At 38.2% G+C, this 22,740-nt stretch overlaps 1 protein-coding gene, 1 long non-coding RNA gene and 1 pseudogene across 2 annotated transcripts; 2 read left to right on the top strand and 1 right to left on the bottom strand.

The window, feature by feature from the left end:
* Positions 1-6,503: 6,503 nt before the first annotated feature.
* LOC149618480 (uncharacterized) lies at positions 6,504-10,188 on the top strand. The gene is made up of 7 exons (XM_089854488.1): positions 6,504-6,519; positions 6,627-6,678; positions 6,973-7,067; positions 7,707-7,807; positions 9,716-9,757; positions 9,827-9,886; positions 10,030-10,188. The coding sequence occupies exons 1-7, from the start codon at positions 6,504-6,506 to the stop codon at positions 10,117-10,119; spliced, it is 456 nt and encodes a 151-aa protein (XP_089710614.1). The 3' UTR covers positions 10,120-10,188.
* A 1,244-nt stretch (positions 10,189-11,432) lies between these two features.
* Positions 11,433-12,651, top strand: LOC149618481 (uncharacterized). The gene is made up of 3 exons (XR_016375447.1): positions 11,433-11,476; positions 12,345-12,404; positions 12,478-12,651. It is a non-coding gene; the product is annotated as an uncharacterized LOC149618481 (long non-coding RNA).
* Positions 12,652-17,432: 4,781 nt separating this feature from the next.
* On the bottom strand, positions 17,433-22,689 carry LOC149618482 (uncharacterized; annotated as a pseudogene).
* Between the last annotated feature and the right edge of the window lie 51 nt (positions 22,690-22,740).

Consider the following 22,740-nt stretch of genomic DNA (forward strand, 5'->3'; position numbering starts at 1 on the left):
TTACCGTAAGCGATGGCCAGACATAAAACCGCCAAAATTAGAGCGAAGGAGAACTTCATTTTCGTTTTTAGAGTAGTCTACTCGTGATTGCAAAATATGATGATGATTTTATCGAAATACGAGCTATTTATACCAAAATTTAAGCAATTTATCACTCAGTCTTATTGTCCAAGCTTTGCATTGTTATTTGGACATTGTGATTAGACAAAAATGACAGAACAGTATACGCATATCTCACTTCGGTCATATAACACTTTCATTGTATAAAAAAAAAACGGAGTATATAGTTATAGTTAAACAAGATATCATTTATAGCAGAAGTGAGATGAGACCAGAAGTACTGAGCTAACCAAATTCTTCACTCGGCGAAAGTGAATATTCTTGATAACACACCAACGGTTGGCCCTCTGGTGGCGGTTTCAGAATTTCCCCTCCAAAACGTGAGACGCTCGTGGCGGTAGACGGCCGAACTAGAGTCAAGCATCGGCGGCCGTGTTGGGCGGCTTTAGGTTGAGGAGAAGGGGGTAGGAAATTTTTTTGGAACTCGACCAATTTTTTTCTCTCTAGTGTAGGCGCGACGGAAGCGGTATAAAATCCTCAAATTTGTTCACTAGTGCCAGGATCTATTACCAATGCTAGAGCCCTTTACTTCTAGTCTCATATCACTTCTGTTTATAACTATCAATTCAATATTGTTCGGAAACATTTTTGTCATTAGAAAAGCTACAAACTTACTGGTTTAATATTGTTATAATAATCAATTTATTTCAATAGCTACATTAATTTTCATCATAGCCTCAGGGTCACCTATATTTAGATATTCTTTCCACAAACGTGTCAAAAACTATAGTGGCACCAGAAAATTTTAGAATTGAGAAAGGATTGTAGTTCTGAACTACAGTTAATAGTTGAATATTGAATGAATATTGAATGAATATTTATTAACTTTTCACATTAACTAAGTTAACCATAAGTTTATAAGATATGTTTCATAAGTATGACACTACATATACTTCGTAATGCTTGAGACTTAATGAGAGAGAACGACAAGCGGTTTTGCAGGACCAAGTTCCATCTAGGTCCTATTTAGTCTGAACTTACTAAGTTACCCAAATTTGACAGCAGCGCCTCACTCACCAGGCGTACGTCGCTTTACCCTGAATCTATGACCTACTTCAATCACTTCAAAATTACAAGCTCCAGTTTCTAAGTTACCAGAGATTAACAAACTTATGGAAAGAACATATCTTATGAACTTATGATTTTATACCTTACGTTAAGGCAAGCTAGAGTTCGGTATTTAGACAAATAAGTTTGCCTGAAACTATTTACAACTAAACTTAGTATCTTTAGCAAAAAACCAAGGTTTTCACTTCGACAGGACCACTTCATTGTTAGTCTCGATGCTCAGTTTTCAGTTCACTAGAACCCTTTTCGCTGGAAGTCGGCCTTTAAGGCAAGCTAATAAGTTTGTCTGAAATTATTTACAACTAAACTTAGTGTCTTTAGCCAAAACCAAGATTTTCACTTGGACAGGACCACGTGTGGGTTCTTTAATTGTTGTGCAAGAATGGAAAGTTAAAACAACACTTATTATCATAAGACATTTTTGCGTAAACAAGTAATGATATATGGTTTTATTCAGTAATTTGTCAAAATCAACAAACAATAATTGCACTATCCATTTTCTTGCTGAAAAATAACGAGATTTTTGGTATATATAAGACGTTGCTCTCAACACTCTTCACCAGGCTAAAATCCTCCAAAGCAAACATGAAGTTCTCTTTCGCTTTACTTGCAATCGCAGCCTCTTTCAAAACTCTCACTTTCTGTAAGTTTTGAAATATTTGCGTTTCTGTAACTCCCGTTGTAGCAATGGCAAAATATACTGCCAATGTTAATACCAAGAAGCGATATCTAGTTTACTAGGGAGAAGGTATAAATTCGCCTCCACATTTATAATCCAGCTTTATCTCCAGTCCAAACGTAGGTCCGGAGTTAATCCCCGCCGCCTCTAAATTGCAACCAGCATCTCATTGGTTCTTGAAAACTCACGTCAGCGCGACGCGAATGACGAAAATTACGTATTTTCCGACTGAGGCCGGCCTCCCTTTACGTCCCCCCCTTGTATTTTGAAAGGCGGACTGGGACTATGGTGCCCCATAATTCTGATGGCGTCTTTCTAACTGTCGTTTGTATTACAGCAAATAAAGCTAACGATTATCGTTAAATGCTTGTAGTTAAAAGTGTACAATTGTTTAAAGTTAAAGATATGTTCCATCCATAAGTATGTCACTGGTTACAAACTGGAGCTAGTAATTTTGAAGTGATTGAATTAAGTAGGTCATAGATTCAGGGTAAAGCGAAGAAGACGCCGCCTGGTGAGGCGCTTCTGTCAAATTTGGGCTTAGTAAGTTCAGACTAAATAGGACCTAGATGGAACTTGGTCCTGCAAAATTAATTAACCACAACCACCGAGTGTAGTTAGGACTTCAATTGACTCGCTTAATTGTCGTTCTCCTTCTCGAACTAGTTATCTCGAGTACTGTAAGTCTCTCAGTAGCATTACGAACTTGTATAGGTAGTGTCATACTTATTTAACATTACATAGCTTATAAACTTATGGTATTATTAAAAACGGTATATTTTTATGGTATACGGACTAAATACCCCCAAGACAAAAGACCCCCGGTCATAATCCCCCCATTTTTAAAAACGTACAAAATCCCCCCTCTCTCAAGACAAAATCCCCCGGTCATTTTCCCCCCATCGTAGTTAAGAGTACAAAATCCCCCCACCCTCTAGACAAAATCCCCCCACCCTCTAGACAAAATCCCCCCACCCTCTAGACAAAATCCCCCCACCCTCTAGACAAAATCCCCCACACTCTAGACAAAATCTACCCACCCTCTAGACAAAATCCCCCACGCTCTAGACAAATTCCCCGGTCATAATCCCCCGACAATAAAAAATACAATATCAATATTATCTAAAACACTGGAAGCCTCAGCGATCTGGTGGCGTAGTTAATTAATTAGCTGGCACCTTTTCCAAAATATTTTCCTATTAATTAGCTGGCACCTTTTCCAAAATATTCTCCTATTAAATAGCTGGCACCTTTTCCAAAATATTCTCCTATTAATTAGCTGGCACCTTTCCAAAATACTCTCCTATTAATTAGCTGGCACCTTTTCCAAAATATTCTCCTATTAATTAGCTGGCACCTTTTCCAAAATATTCTCCTATTAATTAGCTGGCACCTTTCCAAAATATTCTCCTATTAATTAGCTGGCACCTTTTCCAAAATATTCTCCTATTAATTAGCTGGCACTTTTTCCAAAATATTCTCCTATTAATTAGCTGGCACCTTTTCCAAAATATTCTCCTATTAATTAGCTGGCACCTTTTCCAAAATATTCTCCTATTAATTAGCTGGCACCTTTTACAAAATATTCTCCTATTAATTAGCTGGCACCTTTTCCAAAATATTCTCCTATTAATTAGCTGGCACCTTTTCCAAAATATTCTCCTATTAATTAGCTGGCACCTTTTCCAAAATATTCTTCTATTAATTAGCTGGCACCTTTTCCAAAATATTCTCCTATAAATTAGCTGGCACCTTTTCCAAAATATTCTCCAATTAATTAGCTGGCACCTTTTCCAAAATATTCTCCTATTAATTAGCTGGCATCTTTTCCAAAATATTCTCCTATTAATTAGCTGGCACCTTTTCCAAAATATTCTCCTATTAATTAGCTGGCACCTTTTCCAAAATATTCTCCTATTAATTAGCAGGCACCTTTTCTAAAATATTCTCCTATTAATTAGCTGCCACCTTTTCCAAAATATATTAGCGACCAACAAAGGTATGCCTTTTCCAAAATGTTATTTTTTACATTTATTGGGGGAATGTGTCCTGGGGCTGGGGGGAATTTGTCCTAGGGCTGGGGGTATTTTGTCTTCATCATCCATTCGGGGGAAATTGTCCGGGGGATTTTGTCTCCTACCTGAGGGGATTATGTCTTTTTCTTCTCTAATGGGGGATTATGTCCGGGGGATTATGTCCAGGGGGGATTATGTCCTACATTCTATTTTTATAGGCTTTGAAAGACTCGATGGTATTAAGGCAATAAGTTTTGTTTTACATGTAATTTTTATTGTCAATTAAGGAAAATGTAATATTAACAATGTTAGTTTAGCATGCAATTTCCTACGGAGATGCAACTGCTAAGCCTAAATATTACTACTTCTTTCCTAATTTGCGCATCATTTCCATGATTTTCTCAACATAGATCGGAGTACACTAAAAAAAAACATTTTAATTATAGTGTAATCCAAATTATACGAAACACCTGCAGACATATTCTTGATAAAACACAGCACGAATTTCTTTCGAAAATTGTTCTTTTTTATGCTTACATGATTGATAGCTCTAGCACAGTCTGACGGAAATCTGAAAAATCCCTGTAAAAATGTGTATAAAACATTACATAAACATGTAAAACATGGTTTAAATGCAATTATGTTCTTCAAAACTTACTAAACCCTTCCTGCAACTCTCAAATTCTCTTCGACACTGAAAGAAATTTGACGATTTCATTTAAATCTGACCAATTCTCGACAATTATTTGTATAAGTTGTGGGATAAAATGATTCATACAGTAGCAAAATTCAACACAACATTTAGGCGCGATAAAAAAGCAGTGATCATGATCACGTGTTCATACCTGAGCTGTAGGAGCTTCAGTAGTAGCTTCAGCTGGTTCTTGAGAAGTGGTCTCAGCTTGTTGTGGGGTGGTCTCAGCTTGTGGTTCTGGGGTGGTTTCAGCTTGTTGTTGTGGGGTGGTTTCAGCTTGCTGTTGTGGGGTGGTCTCAGCTTGTGGTTCTGAGGTGGTGTCGTCTTGGCCTATGAAAATCGCGTACTTGTTATACATAGTATAAGCAAGAAGCGATATCTAGTTTACTAGGGAGAAGGTATAAGATGCCTAAGTATTCGCGCGCCATAGTTCCAGTCCCCTTTCAAAATACAAAGGGGGGGGGGACGTAAAAGGAGGCCACCGGGATATTTTGCGGCCTCTCCTCAGCCGGAAAATACAAGTAATTTTCCCGTCATTCGCGTCGCGCTGACGTGCACGAGTTTTCAAGAACCAATGAGATGCTGGTTGTAATTTAGAGGCGGCTGGGGTTAACTCCGGACCTACGTCTTTTGGACTGGAGATAAAGCTAGATTATAAATGTGGCGAATTTATACCATCTCCATAATAAACTAGATATCACTTCTTGGCATAAGAAATATCGATTATGGTTTCAAGAAAATGGCTTAGATTGAAAAATGTGCTTTAACCGCGCATTTTCGGTACCCATATTTTTACAAGCCACTTTTCTCACGATGGGCATTTAGTAAATATTGCTTCTATTTGAGAATAATTATGCGGGAAAAATTAAAATATGTTACCGTAAGCGATGGCCAGACATAAAACCGCCAAAATTAGAGCGAAGGAGAACTTCATTTTCGTTATTAGAGTGGTTTACTCGTGATTGCAAATTTGCAAAATATGATGATGATTGCATCGGAATACGAGCTATTTATACAAAAATTTATGCGATTTATCACTCATTAAGCAATTTATCACTCTGGCTTACGGTCCGAGCTTTATATTGTTATTTAGCATCGTGATTAGACATAAATGACAGAACAGTATACGCATATTTCATTTCGGCCATTTAACACTTTCATTGTACAAAATATAAACGGAGTATAGTAGTTATAGTCAAACAAAATATCATTAATAACTATCAATTCAATATTGTTCGCAAAAATTCTTGTCATTAGAAAATATACGCGCTTACAGATTTAATATTATTAGAATAATACATTTATTCCAAAAACAACATTAATTTTCATCATAAACTCAGGGTCACCCATACTCATATGGTCTTTGCAGAAACACTTCTAAAACTTTTTTATAATAAAGTGGTGTTTTTTTTCTCGTTCCAGAATATTTTAGAATTGAGAAATGCTTGTAGTTCAGCTTGAACTAGTTAGTAGTTAACAAACTTAACTAATTTCTGAGGACCTAACACTGAAATTAAAGAAAAATTACCCATTACATCGGACTTACTGTAGGGATAAACAAATTGTATTTTATTATGTTTTAAATAATTAAGAAAATTAACATTAATATTTATTAAAATAGAAGCGACATTCTGAATTCCTCTCGCCCAACAGTGTAAGGGCAGGAATACATGCAGCTAATAGGAATAATTGTGTACGTGCCATTTTCACTCAAAGTATCTAGGCAGATTTTATGGGAGGGGCTAGACTAGTCATCATATGTGACGAATAAACTATCTCGCTGTTTGTGGCACCTCGCGTTGCTACCAACCAATGAAACAACAGTTAGAAAAACACCATCAGAATTATAAGGTGTGTGGAGGATAGTAAGTTCTCAAGCCCGGTATACCCGAATTCATAGAAATTAACATGGGATATAGGGGGCACAATGATTCCAATTAGCCGTATGTATTCCTGGTGAAGAGCGCTTAGGTAAAGGGGCACCGCAAAATCCTAGTGAAGGTTTTGCATTCTCCAATTATGACCTACTTGATTTTACCTTACGTTAAAGGTCGACTTTTTCAGTTCGCTAGAACCCTTTTCGCTGGAAGTCGGCCTTTAAGGCAAGCTTATAAGTTTGACTGAAATTATTTACAACTAAACTTAGTATCTTTAGCCAAAACCAAGGTTTTAACTTGGACAGGACCACTTGTGCGTTCTTTAACTGTTGTGCAAGAATGGAAAGCTAAAAATACATTTATTATCCTCGGACATCTTTGCGTAAACAAGTAATGATATATGGTTTTATTCAGTAATTTGTCAAAATCAACAAACAATAATTGCACTATCAATTTTCTTGCTGAAAAATAACGAGATTTTTTTATATATAAGACGTTACTCGTAACAATCTTCACCAGTTTCCGAATTTCGAAACTAAGAAAACCCTCATCTGCAAACATGAAGTTCTCTTTCGCTTTACTTGCTATCGCAGCCTCTTTGGCTGTCATTTTCTGTAAGTTTTGAATAACTTTGCGTTTCTGTAATGTAGCAAAATGGCAAAATATACTTCTAATATAAATACCCAAGAAGCGATATCTAGTTTATTAGGGAGAAGGTATAAATTCGCCACATTTATAATCTAGCTTTATCTCCAGTTCAAAAGACGTAGGTCCGGAGTTAATCCCCGCCTCTAAATTACGACCAGCATCTTATTGGTTCTTGAAAACTCACGTCAGCGCGACGCGAATGACGAAAATTACTTGTATTTTCCGACTGAGGAGAGGCCGCGAAATAGCCCGGCTAACTCCTTTTACGTCCCCCCTTTATTTTGAAAGGGGGACTGGGACTATGGCGCCTCATAATTCTGATGGCGTCTTTCTAACTGTCGTTTCATTCGTTGGTAGCAAAGCCAGTTCCTAGGCGCATGCGTAAGGTGTAATAGGCAACGAGATAGATTATTAATTCGCCATGGGTAAAATTGGTCATATATAAAGATTAGTATATAGCTCCTCCCACAAAGCCCGCCTAGATACGTTGAGTGAAAATGAGTACGAAATGATTCCAACTAAGCTGCATATATTCTTGGATCTATGGATAGAAGACATTTTCATGATTTACAGAACATTGTTATAATGATGATAATTTTAATTAGGTCAAGAGACCGATGAGATACCAACCGATGGTCAACCAATCCCAGAAGAGGTCACTACACCAGTCATTGAAACAACCACCGTTATCGATGTTAGGAAACAAGTACGTTATAATTTTAAATTAAATACTTAAATACACTACTTAAAATTTAGTTAAAGTGACCATACGTCCCGGTTTAGCCGGGACAGTCCCGGTTTGTTAAACTTTGTCCCGGTGTCCCCGAAGAATGCCTCGGGACACTAAAAAGTCCCGTTTTCTGGAAATTGTCCCAGTTTTGATTATCGCGCGGTATATGTAATTATGTATTCTGCTAAATATTTCTTCAAATCTGTGAACAATGTCAAAGTGACTTGTGTAGTTTTTCTAGTGACGAGTGAGTCTTCTTTTATTCAAAATGCCTAAACGCAAATGCGTATTTAACGACAACCTTCAAAAGAGTTAGTTAAGCGCCAAGTTTATCAAAATTTAGCTCTTTCATCGAGATCAAATTTATAGACAGCGAAATTGCGGAGCTCGCTTCGCTCGCTCTGAATTTTTAAACATAATATTTTCAATAGGCTTTGCTTTTCAAAGTAAAATCCGATTAGTTTTTTTGAGATTTTTCTACATAGTTTAAGCTAAAATAGGTTTACCTATGAGGATTTTTAGTACTATATTTCCTATAAAAACACACTTTATTTTCAATAATATCATATTTTCTATTAGGAATTAAAATTTTTGGCTGAGCTCCCTGGTGTTGCCTTGGGCCCCAGCCCCCCTGAGAAAAACAATGATCGGCGCCCCTGCTTAAAATCATCACCAGACCTCCATAAACAAATCTGTGCTTCAGAAAAATATAAGAAAGACAATATCAAGTTATCAACCCTTAGAAAAATCTTAGTTGTGTTTACTTCAATCCGAATTTTAGTTTGTTTCTAGTGTTTCCAAGCCGTCCCGGTTTGGGGTAAAAAATAAATGGTCACTTTAAATTTAGTGTATCAGAATCGAAGTATATAATACTTCTCTTCGAGAGAAGTGTACCACTACCACAAAGCGGGTACCGTAATTGTAACATGATTCTTCCCCTCATCATTACTTTATCTATTAGCGCTGCTTAACTATTTGCCAAGGCGCATGCATGCGATTGAGTGTTAATTTTTGTCCCACGTCAATTAAGATAATCAATCAAGGTTTGTTGGTTAATTTATTGTTGCATTGGGATTTAGTAAATACCAAAAACAGTTATAGTTAATTCACCCTAGCACTGTGCGATAGTTATATACCCATCTTAATTAAGTTTGATGAGCGGGATCGAGCAAATTAACAAAAAGGGTCTTCCTCGCCTGGGAAGAAACATTCATGTTACATAACCATAAGGACATTATCTCTCTCTCTAAGGGCCCAAGATTCTATGTTACGGTTGAAATGTATGTATGTCCGATTTGGTCAGCCATCCGTCTCATCTCAAGTGGTATAATAATTGTATAGCCTAAACAGAGGCCGAGCGCATTCGCTGCAGAGTAACCCGGCATTGAACATTTTTCCCTCCTTCAAAGATTTCTCACGACAGCTCTTCGTGATTTTTACTAAGCGCGAATTTACCTCTTGTGTCTGAGAGAGCTGGGGGGTTCTGGAAATTCTCTTACTTATTTTTTCCCCTCAGTCCTTCCTCTCTCGCGGCCCTCACCTACCCGCCTGTTTTAGTTTGATTCCCAACCGCTTGGGAGCGTTATCTCTGAGCTCGTCTCTAGACCACGACCGGCTTAGGATATCGGTCGTGGCAGATTTTGAAAATTATTTTTCTCTCCCGCGAATTTGACGAAAAATTCGGAAGGAGCCCCTATACAAAATCTACGTCACATCTAGCAGAACTAGATGTTTTTGCTAATAGATGCGCTTGGGCCCTTAGAGAGAGAGATAATCTCCTTATGACATAACTAAAGAATATTAAAAGCGTACAGAGTGTCATATCCCTCTTCAGTATTATCCCCTTCTTAGTGTATGTAAATATTTCAATCTAATTTTCTACAGTGCGAAGAAGCTGTCAAATCTTGTTTTATGGAGCAAGGTTTCGTAAGTACTTAATTTAATTCCACTAAAACGATAATAACAAAGTAATTGAAAAAATTATTACGTGCTCAGATGGGTATGTTTAACAGAGAAGCCATCAAGCGATGTGTGGATGCTAAACCAATTACTAGAGTAAGTCAAATCAAATCTTGATTTAAATATCATGGGTCTTACAAACTGACTAGGCAAAACTGCACCATTTGCCAATTAATACAACCTGGGGGTCGTATTGCATATTTCTTTAACTGATACCCTAACTATTTTCAATTACTCAGTGCGCCAGACCCATGTTTAATCAAATATTCAAACGATTCCGTGACATGTTCGGTGGATTCTTTGGAAATAATCAAGGATTTGGACAATAAGACCAATACATCGGTTTACGATCCAAATGATATTAATCTTGCAATAAAATTTGAGTTCTGAATCTCAAACTTTTGTGTCTTTAATTTAAACTTACAAATACTGTAAATCAAACCATTAGAAACGTGTAACCATTAACCAAGAAGTGATGTCTAGTTTATTATGGTGAAGGTACAAATTCGCGCCAGATTTATAATCTAGCTTTATCTCCAGTCCAAAAGACGTAGGTCCGGAGCTAATCCCCGTGCCTCTAAATTACAACCAGCCAGCATCTCATTGGTTCTTGAAAACTCACGTCAGCGCGACGCGAATGACAAAAATTACTTGTATTTTCCGACTGAGGAGAGGCAGCGAAATAGCCCGGGCACTCCTTTTATGCCCCCCCCCGAAAGGGGAACTAGGACTATGCCGCGCGAATACTTATAGGAATCTTATACCTTCTCCCTAATAAACTAGATATCACTTCTTGGTGTAACATGACATAAAATCCTTTAATGGTGTATTTCTGCCTATAAAACTTGTTAATTTTGTTGCTAATTAAAACTAGTTTAGAATATTGGTTCCTGATTATATTTATAAAATATCTGACAGCCCTGACATATATACTTGTTTGTTACTGAAAGTGATATTATTCCAAAAAATAAGGTTACTCTTGTCCAATTAGAAGAAATTACTATGTTATTCTAGACCCAGTTTTACTCTTACTAGGGATAATTTTCTATGCTTAAAAAGATGGTTTTCAATGGGAGAGATGCATCTTTCTAAATATGAATGCTTTAACTAATAAGAAATGAAGGTTTCAAACTAGAAACTGACAGAAAGACATATAAGCATTTCACTGACAAGTTACAACCATTGTTGTTCAATGGCCAATCTATATGAAATGAAAGCAAGTTAAAAATAGTCAATCTTAATGAGTTGTTTTTCGAAAACGTTTCTAGGCCTTAATCCAAGTATAAATAAGAGTAAGCTGGGCGCAATCTTCAATTAATCTTTTCTTGGAATTACCGCGCAATTATGAAGTTCACTCTGGTTTTAGTTGCAGTGGCAGCTTGCCTGACAATCACGTTCTGTAAGTGAACTTTCACTTGTTTAATTTTAAATTTACTTAATATTTTTGGTTGATAGCCCAAGAACCGGACTCGACCACACTTGAAGATGTGACCACAAGAGGGTTGCCCGAAGATATAACCACGCCAAGTTTTGATACAAGTACCGAAGCTGATTCACGAGCTCAAGTACATTTAAAGACTTCAATATTAGCCTATATAAATTATTTTTAATTTAATAATATCGTATTTACAGTGCGAACAAGCTCTTAGACAATGTTTGAGGGAAGACTTTGGAATGGGAGGAATGGTAAGAAAAGATTTTTGGAATTGATCACTCTGTGGTTTTTCCAAATATTTACTTCGTTTAATTAGATATTCTCGGATATTTATTTCCTTTATTTGGATTTTCTTGAATATTTATTTCCTTTATTTAGTTTTTCTCGAATATTTATTTCCTTTATTTTGTTTTGAATATTTATTTCCTTTATTTAGTTTTTCTCGAATATTTATTTCCTTTATTTTGTTTATCTCGAATATTTACTTCCTTTATTTGGTTTTACTCGATTGTTTACTTCCTTTATTTGGTTTTACTCGAATGTTTACTTCTTTTATTTGGTTTTACTCGAATGTTTACTTCCTTTATTTGGTTTTACTCGAATGTTTACTTCCTTTATTTGGTTTATCTTGAATATTTACTTCCTTTATTTGGTTTATCTCGAATATTTACCTCCTTTAATTTGTTTTTCATGAATATTTAAATCCTTTATTTGGTTTTTTAGAACATTTCTTCCTTTATTTGGGTTTTCGTGAATATTTACTTCCTTTATTTAGTTTTTCTCGAATAAATACTTACTTTCCTTTTTCTTTTCTCGAATATTCACTTCCTTTATTTGCTTTTCTCGAATATTTACTTTCATTATTTAGTTTTTCTTGAATATTTATTTCCTTTATTTGGTTTTCATGAATATTTACATCCTTTATTTGGGTTTTTCTCGAATATTTACTTCCTTTATTTGGTTTTTCCATGAATATTTCCTTCCTTTATTTGGGGTTTTTCTCGAACATTTCTTTTATTTGATTCTTAAAACCAAAATTTATTTGAATTATTATTCGAACCTGTTAATTTACTAAAAGCCAACACAAGTCGTTTTAATATAACATTTTAATACCAACAGATGAGTCTATTTAATCCAATGGCCGTCCTACACTGCGCACGAAGGAGACCATTGACAAAGGTTAGTCTTTAATTATTTTTTGATTATGTCAAGTCGTTATGCCTAATAACGTTCTTCCGTTTTAAATCGTTAGTGCGCCAGGACCATTATTGAAACCTTCACCAAAGGATTCGGACGATTTGGTGGTGGTCCTGGAGGTTTTAACGGTTTCGATAATTTTAATCGATTCGACCGATTTGACTTCTTTGGACGATAAAAATCAAATCAACATGAAGATAAAAATATTGTATTACAGCAAATAAAGCTAATGATTATCGTTAAATACTTGTAGTTAAAAGTGTACAATTGTTTAAAGTCGAAGTTCCAAAAGTTTGTCACTGGTAACTTAGAAACTGGAGCTTGTAAATTTGAAGTGATTGAAGTAGGTCATAGATTCAGGGTAAAACGAAGACGCCTGGTGAGGCGCTGCTATCAAATTTGGGCTTAGTAAGTTCAGACTAAATAGGACCCAGATGGAACTTGGTCCTGCAAAATTAATTAACCACCACCGAGTGTAGTTAGGACTTCAATTGACTCGCTTCCGTCGTTCTCCTTCTCGAACTAGTTATCTCGAGTACTGTAAGTCTCTCAGTAGCATTACGAACTTGTATACATAGTGTCATACTTATGGAAGGAACATATCTTATAAACTTATGTCCTAACTAACACCTACAATAACTTAGATTTAAAAAAAAAATACCAAAAAACTTTTGCCTCATCATTTTAGCTGTTAACAGTTTTTCATAAAATCGAAAAAATATAATGGTTGTGACATTATAATTACAAATGAAACTTCAAAGAGAGAAAAAAAATTGGAATTTAATTTTTGATTTTATCATCAATTTATTCCAGATACTTATCAAGGCGTGGTGCAAAAATTTTCCTGTCATCACTTGCTAGAATCGCGATAATGGGATGAGGGTAGACTTTGATAAATTGCCCAAAGCAAAAGTGAAAGACGAGAAAGTAATCTCTAGAAGGATCAAACATTAAATATTTATAAAGTCTGTAATACCCCTAACCTTGAGAAAGAAGAAACATTTCGAAGGAAGTGTCCGACACCTTGGATATCAAGATAGATAAAAAGATTAAAAAAAAGAACACTTATCATCATGACTAATTCCGAATCCAATTTATATAACATATACAGAGTGTAAAAGTGCAAGTAACAAAGTGTCATGTTTCGCGATTACTTGTCGCCAACTAGAAGGGGATAATAGAATATTATACTTTCAAACACGTGTAAAAATGAATAAATAAATAAATAAATAAATAAATAAAATTAAAAATTCAAATTCAAATTCATTTCTATTCCCAGGGATATATTTAATTTTAAAAGTAGGAATGGAGAACAGAGTAATATCTGGGCGCGCGTCAAAGTCCGGGACCCCATCCACGGGACGGAGGGGTATGAAAGAAGAGGCGGCCGGGTCATAGCGACAGAGGTAAAAAGGAATTAGGTATTTTTCACTGTCCCCGTCAGCAACCTCATCAAAACGTAGTTTAAGTGAGCCAATCAGAAAATTTATACTTTTCGTTACGTGTTGGAGGGAGGGGCTCTATACTGGGTGGTCTATGAGTCGGACTTAAGCGAAATACTAACCGTTCTCCATTCCTACTTCTAAAATTAAACCTATCCCTGCTGTTCCAGATGGTCGTAAATTTTGCTCTAAACCTTCTGGAAATCAATTCAAAATTAACCAAGTTTGAAGAACTCAAGTCAAAGGTCACCAAGTACGAGCCGGTTCTATGAGTGTCCATATGGCAAAAACACTTTTCAATTGAAATTGGCTGTTAGAAACAAACCACCATGCACGATAATTACGCGTGTCTACCCTGTACTGTTGCGCCTCGCTTCGTTTCCTTTCATTTCTCATGGTGCCCCTGACTCCTGCAAGCCTAGAGGAAAGGCCTCCAACTAAATTACGAAGGTGCTGGCCGGCCCAATTTTTTATTCGTCTGTAGTAAAAGCTTTGATTCAATGAGGCCTCTTTTAATTTAAAAGCGCGGCGCAACCGAGGCTCGATTAGGGATTGAATTCAAATGGAGAAACCGACGAAATACGTCCAGTCAGAAGTAAGATAAGGGACTAGAAGTAAAGTGCTCTAGCATTGGTAATAGATCCTGGCACTAGTGAATAAATTTGAGGATTACATGCCGCTTCCATCGCGCCTACGCTAGAGCGAAAAAGAATTGGTCGAGCTAGTGGCGTCGGTTACTACGCTACCACCAGCTCCCACTTCCAGTTCAAAACAGGTTTTTAAATTTGACGCATGCGCGCGGACACCGCGGCGAGTGACTAAGTCACCGCCGAGACAGACGAGCTTAGCCACTAAGCGAACCAATCCACCTATTCACATTATTACTCCCTCTCAAGTCTCTCCTCCCTGGTGGGGGTACAGAGGCATTACCACTCCATCTTTCTTTCCTTCCTTCAAGATTCCGCTATAGATAAGAAATGATAAAAAACTTATCCATACATGGGTTGCTTGATTATGCCTACACAGCAGTTACTCATTTATTTTTTATTTATTATTACAAATAACCCTATAAAATAGCGTTGTCAGTTTATCTCGCTTTCGCTTTCGCTTTTCTGATTTTCGAAACGTAACTTAGTTTGGCTTTTCGCTTTGCTATTTCGGTAATAGAGTTATTTGGAAGCTTCAATATGTTTTCGTTCACATTCGCAAAATTTCCTTTTTAAAAAGATTTTAATTAACAAATGAACAGTCGAGGAACAGTTTTAATGTAAAAGTGCTATGGCGTATTTCTTTTAGTCGTATATTTTCTTTGCCGCCAATTGCAACTAAACGTTACTCGCTTTTGATCTCTCGTTCCGAGTAATTAACATTAAGTACTGTTCAGGCTACTACGGCATTCGTTTTAGAGTTAAATCCGTTAGTTTTAACTTTGATTTGTTAAATTTCCATCATGTACAAGGCTGTTAGTATAAAGGGCAGCGGCAACCGAAAACGGTTAACACTCAGCGGTACACGTGGAAATATTTTAAATTTCGTATTATTATTTTCAACATTGTATGGCAACTTAAATCGGATCATTCGTTTGAACACTCGAATAACGGAGCAATATGACCAACTTTCACTATGCAGATATGAGAACGTGGCGTCATCATAGGGACACAAAAAAAGCGGTGGTATGTATTATTTATTGTACCATAAGCTTATAAGATATGTTTCATAAGAATGACACTACCTATACAAGTTCGTAGTGCTACTGAGAGACTTATAGCTCGAGATAACTAGTTCGAGGGAAGTGAGTCAATTGAAGTCCTATCTACACTCGGTGGGTGTTAATTAATTTTGCAGGACCAAGTTCCATCTAGGCCCTATTTAGTCTGAACTTGCTAAGCCCAAATTTGACAGCAACGCCTCACCAGACGTCTTCGCTTTACCCTGAATCAATGATTTACTTCAATTCAATCACTTCAAAATTACAAGCTCCAGTTGTAACCAGTGACAAACTTTTGAAAGGAACATATCTTGTTAACTTATGGTTAAGTTCAAATAGTTGTGTTCTTCTCAAGGTTGAAACTTAGACGAACCCGAAGTCATTAAGCCTATTAACAACGCCCTATTCTAGACCTGTAACATTAGTTCATAAAAACCATAACATTTCGCAAGTTTTATTGTCTACAGGAAACCTTTAACCTTGAAATAACCTTACTTGAAACACCGGGTAGCTTACCTAATTAATTAATATTTAAAACTATGTCATTGTCATTTCAGTATCCAGGGTTTTCCACCGGGCGCGAGTACCAGGATTTAAACCGTATTACAATGACGTTTGTTCTACATACAGTGCATCAATAAAGCACCCTTTAACCTGATATATCAATTTACTTTTAAACAACAGTGAACTTTTTGTTAACTTTTTATCATAGCTTCCATTTTTTATCTAATAATTTTAAACTATTGTTTTTAAAAGGGATGCGTGTTTTTAATAAAGCCTAATAATGTTGGAACATATTTCTCGCAATTTTTTAATACATAACCGTTAAGTTACCCAAGTTAGATGAGCGGGAGAGAAAACAAAAAGGGGATCATGAGCCTGGGAAGAATCATGTTCCATAACTGAAGTATAAATAGGATACAGAGTGTCACCCTTCTTCCATTATCCCCTTCTGCTAATATTTAGGTCACTGCTTCACTATATCTAGGGATAGATTTAATTTTAGAAGTAGGAATGGAGAACAGAGTAATATCTGGGCGCGCGTCAAAGTCCCGGATCCCCCTTCCCAGGGACGGAGGGGTATGAAAGAAGAGGCGGGGTCATAGCGACAGAGGTAAAAAGGAATTACGTATGTTTCGCCGTCCCCGTCAGCAACGTCATCAAAACTTAGTTTAAGTGAGCTAATAAAATAATTTAAACTCTTCGTTACGTGTTGGAGGGAGGGGCTCTATACTAGGCTATGAGTCGAACTGAAGCAAATACTAACCGTTCACCATTCCTACTTCTAAAATTAAATCTATCCCTGCCATATCTCATAGGTGGGTTTTGAGGCTTTTGGGGTTCGATTTAAAGTCATCTTTCAAATATGTGGCTCTAAAAACTAATAAAAATGTCCCAACGGGCCCTAGCTACTAGTGCAAATATGAACTTGTAAAACAGACCCACGTAGCTACATGAGATCTCCTCGAAAATATTTTTCAATATTTGGTAAGCTGAATTTAGAAGGTAATTCGTACCAGTATCGAGATTGTATATCTTCATAGAAAATAAACAGTTAAATTTCTCCAATAAGTTATTGTTTAAAATCTAACCATTGTCTGTATTATTTGATCATTCGATCTGTGTTCTAACACGAAATATTCCCATTGTTGTTCATCGAACATCTCGCGATTCAACGATTAGTGGAATGAAAAATAATTGAAATAAAAAGGCCCTTCCTGGTTCCATTTGGTATCATACCTTATTGGGTTATAACTTTTGAAACAACATTAGCTTTTACAACGATGCAAAGTTTAACATTTGTCGTTCTGGGGATTTGCTGGGTTGCGGTCGCCATGGGTGAGGAGTATCAAGGAACAGTTCTAACCAAGGAACGGTTCATGAGTGTTTGTGGTAAGTTTCGAGTCCTTAAAATTGTGGTTAAAGACATTGCACGTTCTGACAGTGTTTAGGTTTCAAAAACAAAGTGATTAGTATTAGATTAAGTTCATAAGATATGTTCCATGATAAGTTTGTCACTGGTTACAAACTGGAGCTTGTAATTTTGAAATGATTGAAGTAGGTCATAGATTCAGGGTAAAGCGAAGACGCCTGGTGAGGCGCTGCTGTCAAATTTGGGCTTAGTAAGTTCAGACTAAATAGGACCTTGATGGAACTTGGTCCTGCAAAATTAACCACCACCGAGTGTAGGTAGGGCTTCAATTGACTCGCTTCCCTCGTTCTCCTTCGAACTAGTTATCTCGAGTTGTAAGTCTCTCAGTAGCATTACGAACTTGTGTAGGTAGTGCCATTCATACTTATGGAATGGAATATATCAATTATAAACTTATGGTAATAGTATAGTAAATAGCCAAAGAAACTAGATGGAAAGAAATAAAATATTTGTTGGTGTACTAGGCACTACTATTTTTTCTTGGCACTACGAAATTTAGGCATGCCCACTTTGATTAAACTATCTTTCTTATAGCTTGCTTCAAAGCTGGAATAAAGAATAAACAGATTGTGGAATGCATCAGAAAAAAGAAAACCACGGACAATCTGAATTACGCGGTACGATAATGAGTAGATTAATTAATTAATATATTCAATTCGAGATGTTTAAAGCCGTTAATATACTATAGCCAATGAATGTCACAAGTGCCTGTTCCGAACACTTCGGAAATGCAAAAATGTCAAAGCCCGAAACTGTAGGACAAAACTTCAAGAAAATGATGTGTGGAAAAATGGATGACAAGGTACATGAGTGGGATGGTTCTATGGGAAATCAATCAATTTTGAAAATGTCGACTTTTTTACAGGACACCCTTCCACTTATTGAGTGTCTTAGAAAAGAGACGACGAAACATTCTCTCCAAGAAGATATTGCCATTGCCACTAAGGCAAACATTGCAATGAAGGTAATGTATTTTGAGCCATGTCTGTAAATACGTCGCAATTATTTTGTAGCACTTAACACTTCTTTTTCAGGCGTGCGGGGTTGAACTGGGATGCTTCAAACAAAGTTGATTATTAACTAGCAGAAATCTACGCGTTAAAAATGTCGATTTGATGTAAAACACAATAAATATAAATGCATACATATTAGTCTTGTTCGTTCGATAATCTACAATAATGATAATCTAAGTTTTGACTACGAAGGGATGGCCACACTAAGCCTGTGGCTTATTTACATCTGGGCCCCTTTACAATGCATTTTATCTATCGAATCAGATATACAGTACAACGAATAGAAATTATTGTGTAATAGCCATTTTAACTCAAGCTATCTAGGCAGGTTTTGTGGTAAGAGCTGACTAATCGTTAATCGTGTTTGACGAATTTTACCCGAAGCGAATTAATAATCTAATATTATTTCAAGCCCTGATTGTTGTAGCCCCAAGTTTTTAGTATGTTTAGAAAGGTAAGAAATAGGGCTATCACGTACTCAAAGGACTTCACTGTATCTGTTATACATCAAACGTTAAGACACTTTAAAGTTGAAGAATTGTTTAAGGATTTTTATATTAGTGTCTGAACACGTACATCATTTAAATCTCATATTCAAGTGACCTTAAGTATGATTAAGTCTAACATCTGTAGGAATATTTAACAGGTGGTCAATATTTGTATAATTGTGCTTCAATGACGTTTAGCGCTTGTAGTAACGGTACTTAGTTTAAACATTGTTTGACTTTAACGTTCACAATCATTCCCGAGACAAATGTATTTATGCATTTTTTAAAAAGCTGCAAAATCTGGTACGCAATGTATTTCCCCAGTAAAGGAGTATGTTCAAATATAACAATACACGGTCTTTCTGAGCTTCACATCAACTAACATCTTCAATGCTATTTTACCCTAGCTTCAGAATGATTCCAATTCAGTTCAATTACGAGCATTATCCTTTGGTTTGCGTGACTGTTACAATGTAAATCGAAGTTAAGCACACGCGTCTTGTTCATACAATGTTAATGACAGTTGTAATGGACTCGAGAATTATAATACAACTATTTAAATTTCGTAAAATAAGCATACAATGATATTTATCTTCGTGTGCAATGCAAGGTCTATAGACAATTTCGGAAATTACAAACAGAGAAACAAACACACACGAGCCAGATCGCCATTGGTGCATGCTCTGTTCTCCCTCTCGCCAAGAAGGGAGAGTTGGTAAGCCCAAGCTTAGGTTCCAGTGCAGTGTTGCTTCTTGGTGTGAGGGGGATTACCCAAATAGTCGTCTTGCCGCTGTGTTTTGGTTTCTCTGTTTGTAATTTCCGAATGTGACTATTTAAAACATAATGATCAAATTTTACAATAACAAGATTTATGGCGTAAGCAACAAGATTCAAAAGTGACGTCAGCAAATGGTTCTGCATTAACCGGAGTGTAATTGTGGCTAAAATTTAGGTAAATCTTCATGACCAATAAAATATTTTTTGATAATTTGAAGGTGCGAGAAGAAATATTTTTGTCTATTGTTTGCAGGAGCAAATGTTACTAAACTTGCCTAGTTTGTATGGAAATCTACCTAAAATACCTTCAAAATTTCACCAAGTTTTTTCTGACTAGCTAAACAAGTTGTAACATAATAAGATGTCATTGGAAATTGATTAGAGAAAAGAATTCATTTTCAGCGAGGCCATAGAAATACTTTCAAATCAAATGATTTTTTATCGATTCTTCTACTAATTATAAGACCAATCTGCATAGTTAAACCATAAAATAACTCCGAATGATTTTAAAATTCAAAATAGTTTGATGAGATTTCATGGATAATTTTAAATAAGGACCTCCGACCAATCGCGTCACTCCCTGCCTGTTTGTAAACAAAATCCACGTGACACGCTCTATATCTCACGCCACAATTGTAAGTCACACCACGCGCAATTTATATTAAATCTGGCGCCAAATTTCATTCGACACACGAGAATTTTGTTAATAAAAAGGCAGGGCGTTTCGCGATTGGTCGGAGGTACTTATTTAAAATTATCCATGAAATCTCATCAAACTAATTTGAATTTTAAAATAATTCGGTGTTATTTCTTCTATTTTTCACTACGCAGATTATTCTTCTAATAATTAGTAGAAGAATCGATAAAAAAATCACTTGACTTTCCATTTCACCTTCTTTTTAACCGATTTCCGACGAATAATTAAAGAAATTTTTAGAAATTTGGTATCGCAATAATTTTATGAAGTCTCGTTACACGCGCACTAGCATCACGTGCAAACTAATCGGGGCGCGGGACTCCTGGTCCTAGGTACCGTTCCATTTATCTATGTATTCAAACGATAGTTCGACTTTATATTGACGTAGCTGTAATGAGGGTTTTTTTTAGTCCATTAGCTTAAATCGTTAAACTCATGCAGCATATTTACATTGGGCAGAATATAAAAGGGCCCGTAGACATAGACTCGATCTTCCCGTATGGTTTACCGTTTGGAAAGATATGACGTTGATTTTAACAAACTACAAATACATAGCGGTCCTGATTTTATTATGCCTGTTCTATAGTAATGTTCAATCTAAAGAAAATGAAGGAGTCGGAGGTGGTGCAAATGGAGGTGTGGGAGGCGGTGGAGGCCTAGGAAGCGGTGGCAGTGGAAAAGGTCTCGGAGGCGGTGGAAGTGGTGGTGGTGGAGGCGGTGGAAGTGGAGGAAGCAGAGGTGTTGGAGGCGGTGGAGGCCTAGGAAGCGGTGGAAGTGGAGGTGCTGGAGGCGGCCTAGGAAGCGGTGGCAGTGGAGGTCTTGGAGGCGGTGTAAATGGCGGTGGAAAAGGTCTCGGAGGTGGTGGAAGCGGAGGTGTTGGAGGCGGTGGAGGATTAGGTAGCGGTGGAAGTGGAGGCGGTGGAGGCCTAGGTAGCGGTGGTGGAAGTGGAGGTCTTGGAGGCGGTGCAAATGGCGGTGGAAAAGGTCTTGGAGGGGGTGGAAGTGGGGGTGCTGGAGGCGGCCTAGGAAGCGGTGGAAGTGGAGGTCTTGGAGGGGGTGGAAGTGGAGGTTCTGGAGGTGGCCTAGGAAGCGGTGGAAGTGGAGGTCTTGGAGGCGGTGGAAGTGGAGGTGCTGGAGGCGGCCTAGGAAGCGGTGGAAGTGGAGGTCTTGGAGGGGGTGGAAGTGGAGGTTCTGGAGGTGGCCTAGGAAGCGGTGGAAGTGGAGGTCTTGGAGGCGGTGGAAGTGGAGGTGCTGGAGGCGGCCTAGGAAGCGGTGGAAGTGGAGGTCTTGGAGGCGGTGGAAGTGGAGGTGCTGGAGGCGGCCTAGGAAGCGGTGGAAGTGGAGGCCTAGGAAGCGGTGGAAGTGGAGGCCTAGGAAGCGGTGGTCTTGGAGGCGGTGGAAAAGGTCTTGGAGGGGGTGGAAGTGGAGGTGCTGGAGGCGGCCTAGGAAGCGGTGGAAGTGGAGGTCTTGGAGGCGGCCACGGAAGCAGTGGCGGACATGGAGGAGGTGGAAGTCTAGGAGGCGGACATGGAGGAGGTGGAAGCCTCGGAGGCGGCCAAGGAGGAGGTGGTAGTCTAGGAGCCGGCAAAGGAGGTGGTCTAGGAGGTGGCCACGGAAGCAGTGGCGGACTTGGAGGAGGTGGAAGTCTAGGAGGCGGACATGGAGGTGGTCTTGGAGGCGGCCACGGAAGCAGTGGCGGACATGGAGGAGGTGGAAGTCTAGGAGGCGAACATGGAGGTGGTCTTGGAGGTGGCCACGGAAGCAGTGGCGGACTTGGAGGAGGTGGAAGTCTAGGAGGCGGACATGGAGGTGGTCTTGGAGGCGGCCACGGAAGCAGTGGCGGACATGGAGGAGGTGGAAGTCTAGGAGGCGGACATGGAGGTGGTCTTGGAGGCGGCCACGGAAGCAGTGGCGGACATGGAGGAGGTGGAAGTCTAGGAGGCGAACATGGAGGTGGTCTTGGAGGTGGCCACGGAAGCAGTGGCGGACTTGGAGGAGGTGGAAGTCTAGGAGGCGGACATGGAGGTGGTCTTGGAGGCGGGCACGGAAGCAGTGGCGGACATGGAGGAGGTGGAAGTCTAGGAGGCGAACATGGAGGAGGTGGTAGTCTAGGAGGCGGCCAAGGAGGAGGTGGACAGATGGGAGGGGGATTAAATGGAGGAACCAGTGGCGGACATGGAGGAGGTGGAAGTCTAGGAGGCGGACACGGGAGCAGTGGAGGAGGCGGACTTAAAGGCGGCGGTGGACAGATGGGAGGGGG

The sequence above is a fragment of the Phalangium opilio genome, unplaced genomic scaffold (genome assembly GCF_054372755.1).
Source record: "Phalangium opilio isolate 3A_F unplaced genomic scaffold, DU_Popi_V2 ptg000209l_1, whole genome shotgun sequence".
Lineage (NCBI taxonomy): Eukaryota > Metazoa > Arthropoda > Arachnida > Opiliones > Phalangiidae > Phalangium > Phalangium opilio.